Source organism: Limulus polyphemus, unplaced genomic scaffold, assembly GCF_000517525.1.
Source record: "Limulus polyphemus unplaced genomic scaffold, Limulus_polyphemus-2.1.2 Scaffold217, whole genome shotgun sequence".
Classification (NCBI taxonomy): Eukaryota; Metazoa; Arthropoda; class Merostomata; order Xiphosura; family Limulidae; genus Limulus; species Limulus polyphemus.
Window position 1 is genome coordinate 289,204 of NW_013665827.1, and position 13,807 is coordinate 303,010.

Below are 13,807 nucleotides of genomic sequence, written 5' to 3' on the forward strand. Positions count from 1 at the left end.
AATGTTGTTAATTGTGTACCAGTTTTAACGTTGAATATTATTGATGATTTTAACTTTATACACAAGTGCCAAAATACAATAATTAACATGTACCTATTAAGCTACATTTGGCAAAACCATTTTGATGATAAGTAGTACTTAGTAAGCTAAATTTCGTAAAATCGTTTTGAGGATATGAACAGAGTAAGATAAACAATAAGCAAATATCTAGATATGATAGTGACGTGTAGATATTACAGAATCATATAAAGTTCATCATTAAATTACACAAACTTACCAGAATTTGTCTTTGTTATTAAGTAGGCAACTCATACTTATATAGCTGTAAATACTGTTACGAAACAGAAGTTTGTTAACAAATTGACTGAAAACTCTATAAAGTGTTGAGTAATTAGGACTATCGCACTATTCGTCGGTATGTACGTATTGTAAGCTCAAAGCTCAAGCCAGAAAAAGTAATTATTATTTGATATTTTAAAGAAAATCTTAATTCAATGGTCCTAGAATATAACACCTAGTAACAACTTTATTTATTCTTTCAAATTTGACTTAATGTATACATATGAGTTTATCAAATAAATGGTGAAAGATTAGGGTAAAACTTACCCTGGACCGTTTTGCCCCTGCCCAAAAATAGCTCCTTTCATTTCTCCAATACTTCCCAAAGACATTCCGTAAAGTACGAACACTTGAGCGTTTAGCGAATAACCAGACCAGTACAACGATTAGCAGTGCCGTTTTCCAGTGTTGTGCTGACTGTCCCTATCAGACTGTGACTGCTGAAGCTCAGAATCTCTAGGTGCTTGTGCACACGCGCCCGTCGTGTGGTTCACCGTGTAAGTGGTTCTTCTCGGAGTCTCACTGCACGCGCCGGCTGCGAGTCTTCACGTGGGTCGGTGAAGACGATGCTGCGCGTGTGGGCGGTGCTCAGAGGCTGCATTCTTATCGTGATTTGTGGTCGTCTGAGCTCCTACATAATCAGGCAACGGATATCTTAAAAGTCATCTTAGGTCAACACTAAAAAGTATGCATGAAACTTACACTCGGGCAGTTTCTTCATCTCCATGCTGATGGCAGTGTTGTTGGGAGTAAAATGATCTAATGTGACAGTAGGATAACATATTTTACGACTTCAGAGTAAGCAGTTCTCTGATTATACAAACACGTTTGTCCAGAATGGAAGAATATTACCTAATTTCCCCTAAAGTTCCCATCCTATTGTCTTCTATCCAAAGTGTTAATAGGAAACACGACTGGTTCTGGAATATAAGCTTATGCATTGTATGTCTTACATGTTCGACAAGAATAAAAGCAAAACCTGGAAAGTTACTGCTTTATTTTGCTTAATATTCTTAGTATTAATATTTGTCTTAAAAGAAAAACATTGTTTATTATAGAACAGAAAATCCAAGATCCAAATGTTTACGGCAACATGAAACCAGGCAATTCTCTTCATTGTGGAAGCTTGTTGCAACATGAAACCAGGTAATACTCTTCATTGTGAAAGCTTGTTGCAACATGAAAGCAGGTAATACTCTTCATTGTGGAAGCTTGTTGCAACATAAAAGCAGGTATTGCTCTTAGTTGTGGAAGCTTGTTGCAACATGAAACCAGGTACTACTCTAAGTTGTGAAAGTTTGTTGCAACATGAAAGCAGGTATTGCTCTTAGTTGTGGAAGTTTGTTGCAACATGAAAGCAGGTATTGCTCTTAGTTGTGAAAGTTTGTTGCAACATGAAAGCAGGTATTGCTCTTAGTTGTGGAAACTGGTTGCAACATGAAAGCACGTACTACTTTTAATTATGGAAGATGGTTGCAACATGAAAACGGGTACTGCTTTTAATTGTGGAAGCTGGTTGCAACATGAAAAACGGGTACTACTCTTAGTTGATTGGAAGCAGTTTTTAAGTAAACAATGATATCGATAAACTTTGCAATTGTTTCAACATCTGAAGGTCGAAGGTTTCAGCTGGATTATTAATTTATAGTCCCTTTTAATCCCAAGAATCCACCTCATTTTTTCTTATTATCAACCCCCTCACTCCATCGACGTCGTAATTCATTCCCAGTGGTGTCTGGTACCAGGAACAGGCACTAAACCCGCCTGTAGAGTACATAATGTTGATGGTGTCTGTCTACGGCCTATATAAACCATTCTGTGCTACTTGTATTACTCTACTGTTGGTGATGCGTTTATTTGCTTTAGCGCCGACCGGGGATGGTGTATTCGTAGAGCGAAGAACGTTGAAACCTTTCGCCCACTATACGGCCTTGTGAATGTTTCATGAACTCATAGCTCTCCGTGGACGACGCTAGCCTATCTCCTCTCTTCATGTTTTCATCTTTTTTCGAGGAACTGTGCCAAGCTTATTTCAAACCGTTAATACTAAATTAATGTTTGCTTCTTTTTTTTTTTTTGTCTTTACATTTCTTGTTACTTTTTGTAATTATTTCTGTTTAGAGATGAAGAGATAGACATTGTGATCTATCGAGTATCACAAACTCCAAATATATAGAAAAGGAAACAGTCAAAATACAACATTATAACTATTATAACATTGCCAGAAATAAAAGATATATACATGACTTTATTACATAGAGTTTTGAACTTATAGAAAAGATTTCAGAAACTGAAGAAACGAAAATGCGAAAACATTTCCAGATCAACAAAAATGTAATAAATAAAGAACATCATCACTGAAGAACGTTTGTACAGACACACAAACAGAAACTGAAAAACAGTTGACTTCTTTTTTATATACGTAAGGATTTTAAGCAAGTTACCAAGAGAATATTCATAACATTACAAAATATTGATATGGAATTATATGAAGGTGTAAAACCGCATATTTCAGATATCTCTACCAGCAAGCATAATATCATGTGATACCATTAAAATAACCTGTAAACTATCCAAAAATACCAAATATCGTGATACATATATCAGCGGTATAGATTTCTTGTTACTATAATGTAAGGGGTGTCGTGAGAAAATAAAATGTAATATAAGAATGCTCCTACAAGCATCCAAAAGATGATGTATATACATCATTAATAGAAAATCACAATCTTTTGGTATTTTAAACCCATATATTATCTACGTAGCCTTAAATATTAATTACAATAAACGTTTATTAACACAACACATCTTTTATATTTTGTACAGTCGAAAAGAGTTGAAAATTTGTGTCGGAAAGTCCGTACTATGTTTTCTACATCCTGACTTAGAATACAGTGAAAAGGCTCAAGAATGCTATTTAAGTCTCTTTCAGAGTGCACATGCACTTTTGTTCACAATAACATTTCATTTTTCCGTGTAGTTTATACTAAAAATGTGATGATTAAAAAATTACTTCGATACTGATGAAATAAGTGTAGAGTAGGTGCATTTTAGAGGTACAGACAAATTCGTTTTAGTTTTATACTAGTGACAATTATAATTAACCACAATCATGTTTCTCAGCTTGGAAAAGGCGTTCAAACCATAACAATTGTAGTTGTAACAATGGCTTATCTAAATAGTGTTCCAGTTACTACTGAGTTTATTTCGTCCCAGTCGGCCTGATGAGCTCTGGATTGAGAGAAAAGCGTCGTCGACAGTGGATATGTCGAACATATTGTGGTTGCAATACTATCATTATACACTCTTTTAATTCTTTAAAATTCCTAAGAGACTGAATAAATATTGTAGTGCTAAAACCTAATAGGCCTAATACTAATGTCATATGACAAGTATAATTTATTATTATCATGCTTGGCCAGTTTGAAAAAGGTGTTCACATATTAACAATATCATGAACCACCAAAGAATGTACTACATATAAAAATATCAGAGAGTATCGAGGAATACAGGAAAACGATATATACATGACAACACTAGAAACTATCCAAAACGGTAACTGTTTCAATAAGATTTGTTTTATACCCTTCCCTATGTTGTTGTTTTCACAATCAATCATTATATAGCCATCATCTAACGGATTCATAAAAGTCTTCCTGACAGTTTTGGACTAGTTTATGTACTATAAGTACCAAATTCATTTTAAAACAACTGGTGAATTATAAACACCTTTATAACAGTTCCCGATGTTGGTTCCCGCATATATCCCTTGTAACCGTTTTCTAGTTGTATGTGTTAAACTTATCATTCTAAAATTACTAATAATTCGATGAATGTATCGTATAGTTACAGATATGATAAATTAGTCTGTACAATTTATTGAATATTATCACGAAACAAGAATAAAACTAGTTAAATAGAACCATAGTGATAACTAAAACTGTCATATTTTCATTCCTAGTCAAGATGTGATGTTTTTAACCTGATGCGCCACGTGAGCTAAACAAGGTTAGAGACCCTAAGGTTCAGACATGGCCATCCTTAATTGAAAACTGCTAATCAGAGCGAGGGAAGTCAGTTAATAGCATCGGTTACCTATGTAGATACTCTTAGCCAACTAGCGAAATTGACTGTCACAATTATAATTCTCCCCACGCTGAAAGTGTGGAGCGTATTCAGCTGCAGATCGCAGATCGAACAATGGACCATTTAAACTGCAGCTCGATACACTAATCGTCAAGTAGGTATTAAAATGGAAGTATTTCTGTTCCATATAGAAGTAAGCTAAGTAGTGACATTAAAGAATATTTGAAGGGTTGAAAGTAATGCTTTTACATAAATAGCACGAATTCAAAGGTTTCTATATTCACACTGTATTTTGGCTGACTCTCTAATAAGTGTGTTGAAATTATTTTAATGGCAAACAAAGCATTTATAACACTTAACTTCCAAGAAATGTTACAGACTATTTCATCTTTCACTTACGAACAACCCTATTGGCCCGTTAAATGAACGCGCGCGCGCACACACACACACACACACACATTTATATGTATATATTCATTGAATATATAGTTGAAATATAGTCCAGCAGGCACCAGAAATTATGTATTATAAGTTGAACGTAAAACTGTTATAAGATGGAAGGAGGTGTGTTATAGGTTGAAATAAAGTCCAGTGATGACTAGGAAGGATGTTTTATATATTCAAGGCTAAATAATAACTACGAAATGAAAAGGGAAGTTCTATAAATCAAAATAAATTCACCAGCCATCGGAAAGGAATTGTTATATATATTGACACTTAGACTGTTATATGATAGAATATGCGTTATAGGTTTTTAAAAAGCCCAGAAGTGTTATAAATTGAAGGTTTGTGGGAATATGCATTATAATATATGTATGCTTTTTTTAGTTATATTTTACCCACTACAGTGAACCTATGTTTATTCCAAATTTGAAGCATATGTAGCATTGATGCTATTAAGTTTACGTTTAAATTATTTAGAAGATAAACTGTTTAATATATTAAACATAAATATGAATATTATTTGATTCCTCATTTGTCACTGAATTACTCAGGTTCGGGGAGTTCCACCCCTCATCAACAATTATAGAGTCACTACGGTGAGTAAATGACCACTAAAAAACGCCATATGTGTAATATACAGTTTACCACCATAAGAAGCCTAGTGTTATTAGCCGCGGCATAGCTGCTCATAGAATGGTTCCGAGTTTTTCAAGTAAAGACTTTTAGCTCATAGCTTTGTCATTTCTTGATCGATTTGATATATAATTACAGTTTTGGACTCGGGAGGTCAAACCCTTTCGAGTGATGTATTTGACCACGCCCAAGGTCTGATAGATTGATTTATTCTAATCCTGCCCCACGCTCGGTATTATTTTATAGCTAATAAAAAAGGGGGGAAAAAGGTATCATAGATTAATTTACTCTAATCCTGCCTAAAATAATTTCAAGTGCCGCAATTTCAAGTAATGGTTAGGGGTGTACTTTCCTGAAACCGGTACAATTAGTGACAAGTGATAAATCAAATGATAAATTGGGTTTCATATTTATTTTTAGATACATTATAGGTACATAAAGTCCAGCAGCCACCAGAAAAGATGTGTTATAGATTAAAGGCAAAAAATGCTTGGACGTAGTTGTTTCACAACTTGGTAGTTTTTGTTTGTTTGTTTGTTATTAAGCACAAATATGCACCATGGACTATCGGTGCTGTACCCATCGCTGGCATCTAAGACCGATTTTTAGCTTTATAAGCCCTCAGACTTTCCGCTGAGCCAAGGTAGGGTGGGACGTTTCATAGCTATTTCGAAATTAGCCTTCCTATGTGTGAAATATAATAAATAAATTAAGAATAAAGTGTAAAAATATGTTAGGTAAAATGCACATAGAAAGCACACAGAAGTTGTAATTATTTTTTTTTAGTTTGAAACTTTAATACAAAATTAGACATGAAACAGTTTAGTTAGAGTGATGTTTCAATACTTTTCATACCAAGAAACGTTTAGTAACACTGAAGTAAAAATATGTAAATGTTATTAAGGGCTCTTTATTTTAAAAGAAATTATTTATAGATGTTTTTATACGAAGGATTATTTTTTCTTGTCAATAATAGCAATCTATGTGTACCATCTCTTTAGGATGTTGTAAGATAAGCGAAAAACGTGCATCTACATTTCAGGAGAGTTTTACAGTGGCTATTTACAAATAATTCTATTAGAAAAGGAGGTCATAAAATACTCTTAAAAGTTGAAATGTATTTCGATTTTTATTTTAAGTGAAATTGTAGTGCTAGTGTCCTGCCTACTCAGAACTGAGTTTGCCTATGTCTATTTAAACGCAACAACTGCTGCCAACGTGCTACTGGTTGCTATTGTTAATCTCAGCCTGCACAGTGAGTACGTGCAATTCCACTGGGTCCATTAGCGAGATTGGATGGCAAGCAAAAAACGGTTCCTTTTCTGCTCTTACAATAGGATAAAAGCCTCTCTCTGCCGTCGGTCCATTCGGTCGTCTGAGCGACTGTAAATACGGTGATCTTTTAGTCGATGTGAAATTTGGTCACTAAGTAACTACAACACATCAACACTTAGAGATTTGAAAAAGAGAAACGACCTTTTTCGTTGCGTCTACAACCTTTCAAAACACATTCATAAATTGAATTTACACTGCTACACTGTGTATAGTTCAAAAGAATTCCTAACTCATTACACAAGTATATAAAGCATGAAAATCAACTCATTCAGACACACTTATCAGTAGTGCTCACTTCGTCGGGTCTCACGAATTGTGTTTCATCTACTTTTAACCCTAACTGTTTCCTAAATAACAAGAATATATCATTAGATAATGTACACCTTCAAAATTGTTCAACCACTGTTTGATACAACGTACTATCATCAGTTTAGTTCTGCCAATCAGCATTGGTAGCCCCCATTCCCGGTGGTTCAGCGTTAAGTCTGAGGGTTTATAACGCTAAATATTTGTTTTCGATGCCTACGATTGGCAAAGTACATATAGCTTATTGTATAGCTTTGTGCTTAACAATAAAAAGCAAAAACCTTTGGTAACTTCGTTGTCTATCGAAATATATATTGATTGTTTAAAACAATTATAACATTTTCGAAATTGTCGCTACTAGAGAATAATTTTGAAGAAATTCAGAAAGCTTTAGTTGTGTAATAAGTTGCTAATTAAAACACAAGTAGTATTCTTTGTTCTAAAGACTGGAAATGTTTCATAAACAAGATGATAATCAAACTGAATTCACCAAACTCGAATAACATAAAGTCTACGTCACATGTTTTCAAAGTAAAATAAACAAATTAAATACTCGAAATCTTAGATAAACGGAGACTTTTATTTCAAACTGATAATTTCAAACAATCATTTTGAATGCCATTTGGAATTTTATAAATTGTGTTTCGCTGATGTTGGTCTCAGATGAGCTTTAAATAATTACTAGATGCTACGTGTTTAATTAATAATAATTGTGGAAATGTTTTTTATATGTTTATTTATATAGAAAATAATTTTTTAAGAAAATTATAAATTCATGTTTGCAGTCTTTTAACGAACCAGTTTTTATGACGGTATATTTTTTGAAACAGTTACCTCTTAACTCCCAAAAAGGTTAAAGGTTAAATGTAATTGAAATTACAGTAAGTGATAATGCATATGTTAAGTATATCATTGACACCCAAGCAAGTATTGGCCATCTTTTTGTAATTACATTTAATGCATTATTGTAGGTATAAAAATATTCGTTTTTCTTCATCATTTTAAGTATAGTTATCTTCTTCTTTTTTCATTTTGTAATGGAATACGTTTAAAATCCTGTTAAGCTGATCACTTTACTCGTATGAGCATGTTTTTAAGTGGAAAACCCAGCATAAAGAACAAATAAATGGAATCCACCACAACACCAAGTGTGTGCTTTACCTCCTCAGCAGGTAATCAGAAGATCTACATTTGAATTAAGTTAACGGAATAGTGACAACATTAGTCAATTTAGATTCATCATACACATTGTTACAAATATATTCTGATCCGTGTATAGTGAAAACTTTGTCATGGAGACAGCACATAGCTTAGTGTATGCTAAGAACAAATAAGTGAACTGTACATTGTTTTTGTTAATAAAGAAACATTAAACATTAAATCAAAGGTGGTTTTTCATTAGCCTGTATAGGCTTCAGGTTTTAACTGCAATACACTATTGCACGCACAGCCTTTATTATCCAGCCATTTTGATTCTCCAAGAAATATACCAGTTGATAACGTGTAATACTTAGCTCTTGTGATCTTCACATAATACCTGTACTAAGTAAACACATCGACAAAGTCACGGGTTACCGCGGTGTGCCGCTGTCCGTCTATTTTTTGCGTTTCTATGGTTACAGACAGTGCTAGGCTTCTTTTATATCTTTGTTTGTATTATTGCAGGAAACACTAAAGCTGATTATTAAAATTACTGTAATGTATCTATCTAATGAAAAATACTCTACAACCTAATGGATAGTTTGTTTATGTGTTAAATTTTGCGTAAAGCTACTAGAGGGCCATCTGTTCTAGCCGTCCCTAATTAAGAAGTGATAGACTACAGGAAAGCAGTTAGTCAACACCATCTTCTGCCAACTCTTGGGCTACTCTTTTACCAACTAAAAGTGGGACTGGCCGTCGCATAATAACATCCTCACGATTAAAAGCACAAGAATGTTCGGTGACGGGTTTTGATCCCGAGACCCACAAGTTGAACGTCTTAACCATTAAGCCATGTCATGCCCCAGTTAAATATAAAACGTATGTTAATTATAAAACAAGTTATCTTGATGTTGGGGCAAGTTCTTGGCTGGCAAAATTATTTAGAAGGTAATCTATGTTGAATAGACTGTCCTTCAAAGGTAATGTCTGTTGAATGACCTGTCCTTCAAAGGTAATGTCCGTTGGGTTGACTGTCCTTCAAAGGTAATGTCTGTTGGACGGACTGTCCTTCAAATGCAGTGTCTGTTGGACGGACTATCATTCAAAGGTAATGTCCCTTGGATGGACTGTCCTTCAAAGGTAATGTCCGTTGGATGTACTGTCCTTCAAATGTAATGGCTGTCGGACGGACTATCCTTCAAAGGTAATATCTGTTGAATGGATTGTCCTTCAAAGGTAAAGTCTGTTGGATGGACTGTCCTTCACTGATCAAGTAGAGCACTCCAGGTGTGTCTTGATATTTAAAGTATATTCTTCTGAAGCTGCTTTAGTAATGCAAATTGTTCTTGGCCAATACAACTCCTTACAAATAAACTCAAAGCTGAGCAACAGGATTGACGAATTGTTACTTCTGACGGTAAAGCGTTCGAAGTTTACTCCAGTAAATTCTTTTCTTTAAGCAAGAGTAGTTTCTAAGTATTTTAAAACGACCAGTAGTTAATAACCACAGGTTCCATGGTCACGACTTTTGCTAAAGAGTAATTGCTAACTGGAAAATAATGTTTTCAATGTTAAAAAAAAGGTCATGCCATTAAAGTCATATTTTAAATAATTGTCGATCACAATAGAAGAAAAATACCAGTTCAAAGTTAGATGTTTTATAAATTCACGAATTTTTCGTAGACGTATATTCAGCAGCTCTTAAAGATCTATAAAATGTTTCTCTTTCGCCAAACAAAACAAAAAGCTGAAACTTTGCACTACATATTTCACTCCTGTGTTTTATATTGCTTTAGCATTTAGCTATGTTTGATATTAAAACTTTATATTTCCAAACATATTTCACTCCTGTGTTTTATATTGCTTAAGCATTTAGCTATGTTTGATATTAAAACTTTATATTTCCAAACATATTTCACTCCTGTGTTTTATATTGCTTAAGCATTTAGTCTATGTTTGTATATTAAAACTTTATATATTTCCAAACATATTTCACTCCTGTGTTTTATATTGCTTAAGCATTTAGCTATGTTTGATATTAAAACTTTATATTTCCAAACATATTTCACTCCTGTGTTTTATATTGCTTAAGCATTTAGCTATGTTTTATATTAAAACCTTATATTTCCAAAGCTATTAGTCCCTTAACGAGAGCCTTTAAAATTTTTAAAGAATATATGAAATTAAGTTAGATACAAATGTTTATAAAATAAGTGATCACAATCTTCTGAAGATATGGTTATAAATATGTTCGTAAAAAAGATATAGGCATCTATATTTATAACAACTGAATAAGAAAAACTTTCTTTGATATGTTTCTCTTAAATAACTCCCACTTTATACTTCTCTCAAAGAGTTGTTTGCAACTGCTAAGTTTGCAAGAACAATTCCATGAAATTAATCGTTCTCCGCAAACTTTACCACTTCATGTTTCATGCACTCGAATAGAGTGCCATATTTTCCGTAACACCAACGCAATTACGATTCCATTACGAGAAGTGTTACACTATGATGTAACATACGCAAATAACCTTTACTGAACTAAGTTTTACTTTTATTGTACAATGGAAATTTTTCGCAAGTCTCTCTTTCTATAACGATGCTAATTCATAAATCTTGAGATGCACGAACTTAAAACAGAAGGTTAGTAATAAAATAGTCTGCTCGCACGTGAAGTAAAACATCGGTAAATTGTTCAAGTTATAATATGTTTCAAACTTATACTTAATAATTTAACAATAAAAAATTAAACTTGCGCACTCGTTAGCCAGTTGTATATATTAATTTATTGTTATTGTACGAAAAGGGATTGATTGACTGTTAAACTGATTTAAACAGGCAGAATGTGTATTTTTCTACTTTACCTAAGCTGCTTAACTCATATCTATCTTAGTTCGCTCTACACCATTAATTAATTTTATACTTTCCATTCTATGTTTCATGATTATTCGGAACATATATTAATATAAAAGTATGTATAGCATATATGACGTCACTGTAGTTACTTCATGACTCTCTTGATGCATATATCAAAGTGATCCATTCATTAACACATAATCAACTCATCCTGTGGATTTCCCAGTGGTGTGGTCTGTGTTCAGGACAGCAGATCAAAGTGATCCATTCATTAACACATAATCAACTCATCCTGTGGATTTCCCAGTGGTGTGGTCTGTGTTCAGGACAGCAGATCAAAGTGGTCCATTCTCAACACATAATCAACTCATCCTGTGGATGTCCCAGTGGTGTGGTCTGTGTTCAGGACAACAGATCAAAGTGGTCCATTCGTTAGCACATAATAAACTCATCCTGTGGATTTCCCAGTGGTGTGGTCTGTGTTCAGGACAACAGATCAAAGTGGTCCATTCGTTAGCACATAATCAACTCATCCTGTTAATTTCCCAGTGGTGTGGTCTGTGTTCAGGACAACAGATCAAAGTGGTCCATTCGTTAGCACATCATCAACTCATCCTGTGGATTTCACAGTGGTATTGTCTCTGTTTGGAATGGTAGAGCAAAGATCTAAGATTTAAAAACTTTCCGAAGCGTATGAATTACGTGTAATATATCGCAGATAATACTGAACTTTAACACTTGATATAGAAAAATCAATTGTTGTTGTTGTTTTGTTTTTTGGAGAAATTGACACTGTGTAAACATTTAATTATTATAAAGTTTGATTAAATTTCGACTAGTTTTGGTATTATGGAGAGCTCATTTCTAATATATATTTTCTACACCTCTTATGTTCAGCTAACGTACCATGTATGTAAAAACTGTCTACTAAGATCTTGTTTATTTTATCCTTTATGTGCCTTTTCAGAAGGTTAAGAGAGTAAGCTCTCCATTATCAACTTATGTATGTAAGGATAGGCTTGGCTGTTCTCAATCTAGTTTGATTGGCATTTTTTATATCTGCAAGAGTATCTCTTAATTTCCGCAATGTCATTGTTTTTCTTACACATAGTTTAAGCTCTTGGCTCTGCAGTGTCCCATCCTGCTTCTTTAAACTATATTCTATTTTTCTACTTATTTCCGCAATGTTATTGTTTTTTTACACATAATTTAAGCTCTTGGCCCTGCAGTGTCCCATCCTGCTTCCTTAAACTATATTCTATTTTTCTACTTATTTCCTCAATGTTATTGTTTTTCTTACACATAGTTTAAGTCTTGGCTCTGCAGTGTCCCATCCTGCTTCCTTAAACTATATTCTATTTTTCTACTTATTTCCTCAATGTTATTTTTAACTTGCATTTTCTTACTTAAATCCTGAGGGTCGCGGGCTCGAATCCCCGTCACACCAAACATGCTCGCCCTTTCAGCCGTGGTGGCGTTATGATGTGACGGTCAATCTCATTATTCGCTAGTAAAGGAGTAGCCCAAGAGTTGGCGGTGGGTGGTGATGACTAGCTGCTTTCCCTCTAGTCTTACACTGCTAACTTAGGGACGGCTAGTGCAGATAGTCCTCGTGCAGCTTTGCGCGAAATTCAAAATAAACAAACAAACTAACTTAAATCAAAACATCTTTTGACACTGAAACCTTGGTTATCGCTTATTAACTTTTAGCTTAGTTTATTTCTACACAAAACTACCTGAACTTGGTAGACGACACGGATCACATATTTGTATTTTGTAAACGACATTGAAAATATCGGCTGTCTCTACTCACATTTTTTCTTAAAACACACTTTGCAACGTACTGCATTCTCTTACATTTTTTAATGTCAGTTACTAGCCAATTTATGTTTTCTTATTAGTCTTTATAGGTAAATTAGTTGTATTACATATTACACATATCTTACTTGGTTGAAGTAAATTTTAAGTGTAAGAAGAAAAAACAGATTGACGAAAGGTCAACTTTATGAACAAACTTGGTTGATGTATTCAAATCTTCATATCTTAAATACGTTTGTTCTTATACATTCGTATTTATTAAATTCCAACGTAGGTATTTCAAGCTTGGAAGTAAGTAGATAGATGTGTAGATTGAAAGGATAAACTTCCGTAGAAGTAACACACTAGGATGTTCGGTAGAATCTGCTCCTCAGCCAACACGTGAATGTAACGAGACCAACGCTCCTAATTATACATATTATCAGTTACTGATATTCTATAAAATCCACTATTTAAATCACAAGTACAAAATGTAATAAAATTAAATAGTCTTTAATTCTGTTCGAATCGTTAACAAAAGAGTAACAAAGATGTATGATATATTTAGTTCCAATACATTTAGAACATGTTATTTAGACAGTCATTTTTAATCCTAAATCTGTACTTTTATGGACTTTAGGCAGAATATCGATGTAACTCGCAATATTATTAGAAATTGCTTATGTAGATATTCTAAATATTACACTTTATACTGATAAATAAACTCAGAGTCTTTATATTACTTCCTTATTGTAACTAGCGTCGTACTTCCTTATGACTAGCGTTGTAGTTCCTTATTGTAACTAGCGTCGTACTTCCTTATGACTAGCGTTGTAGTTCCTTATTGTAACTAGCGTCGTACTTCCTT

General features: G+C 33.7%; 1 protein-coding gene across 1 annotated transcript in view; it reads right to left on the reverse strand.

The window, feature by feature from the left end:
- The window catches only part of LOC106478494 (vesicular glutamate transporter 1-like), a 168,785-nt gene extending 167,899 nt beyond the window's left edge, over positions 1-886 (reverse strand). Inside the window, exon 1 of the mRNA XM_022382106.1 lies at positions 607-886. Coding sequence (XP_022237814.1) covers positions 607-671 — 65 coding nt within the window. The 5' untranslated portion in view covers positions 672-886. The remainder of the gene's footprint in view (positions 1-606) is intronic.
- Between the last annotated feature and the right edge of the window lie 12,921 nt (positions 887-13,807).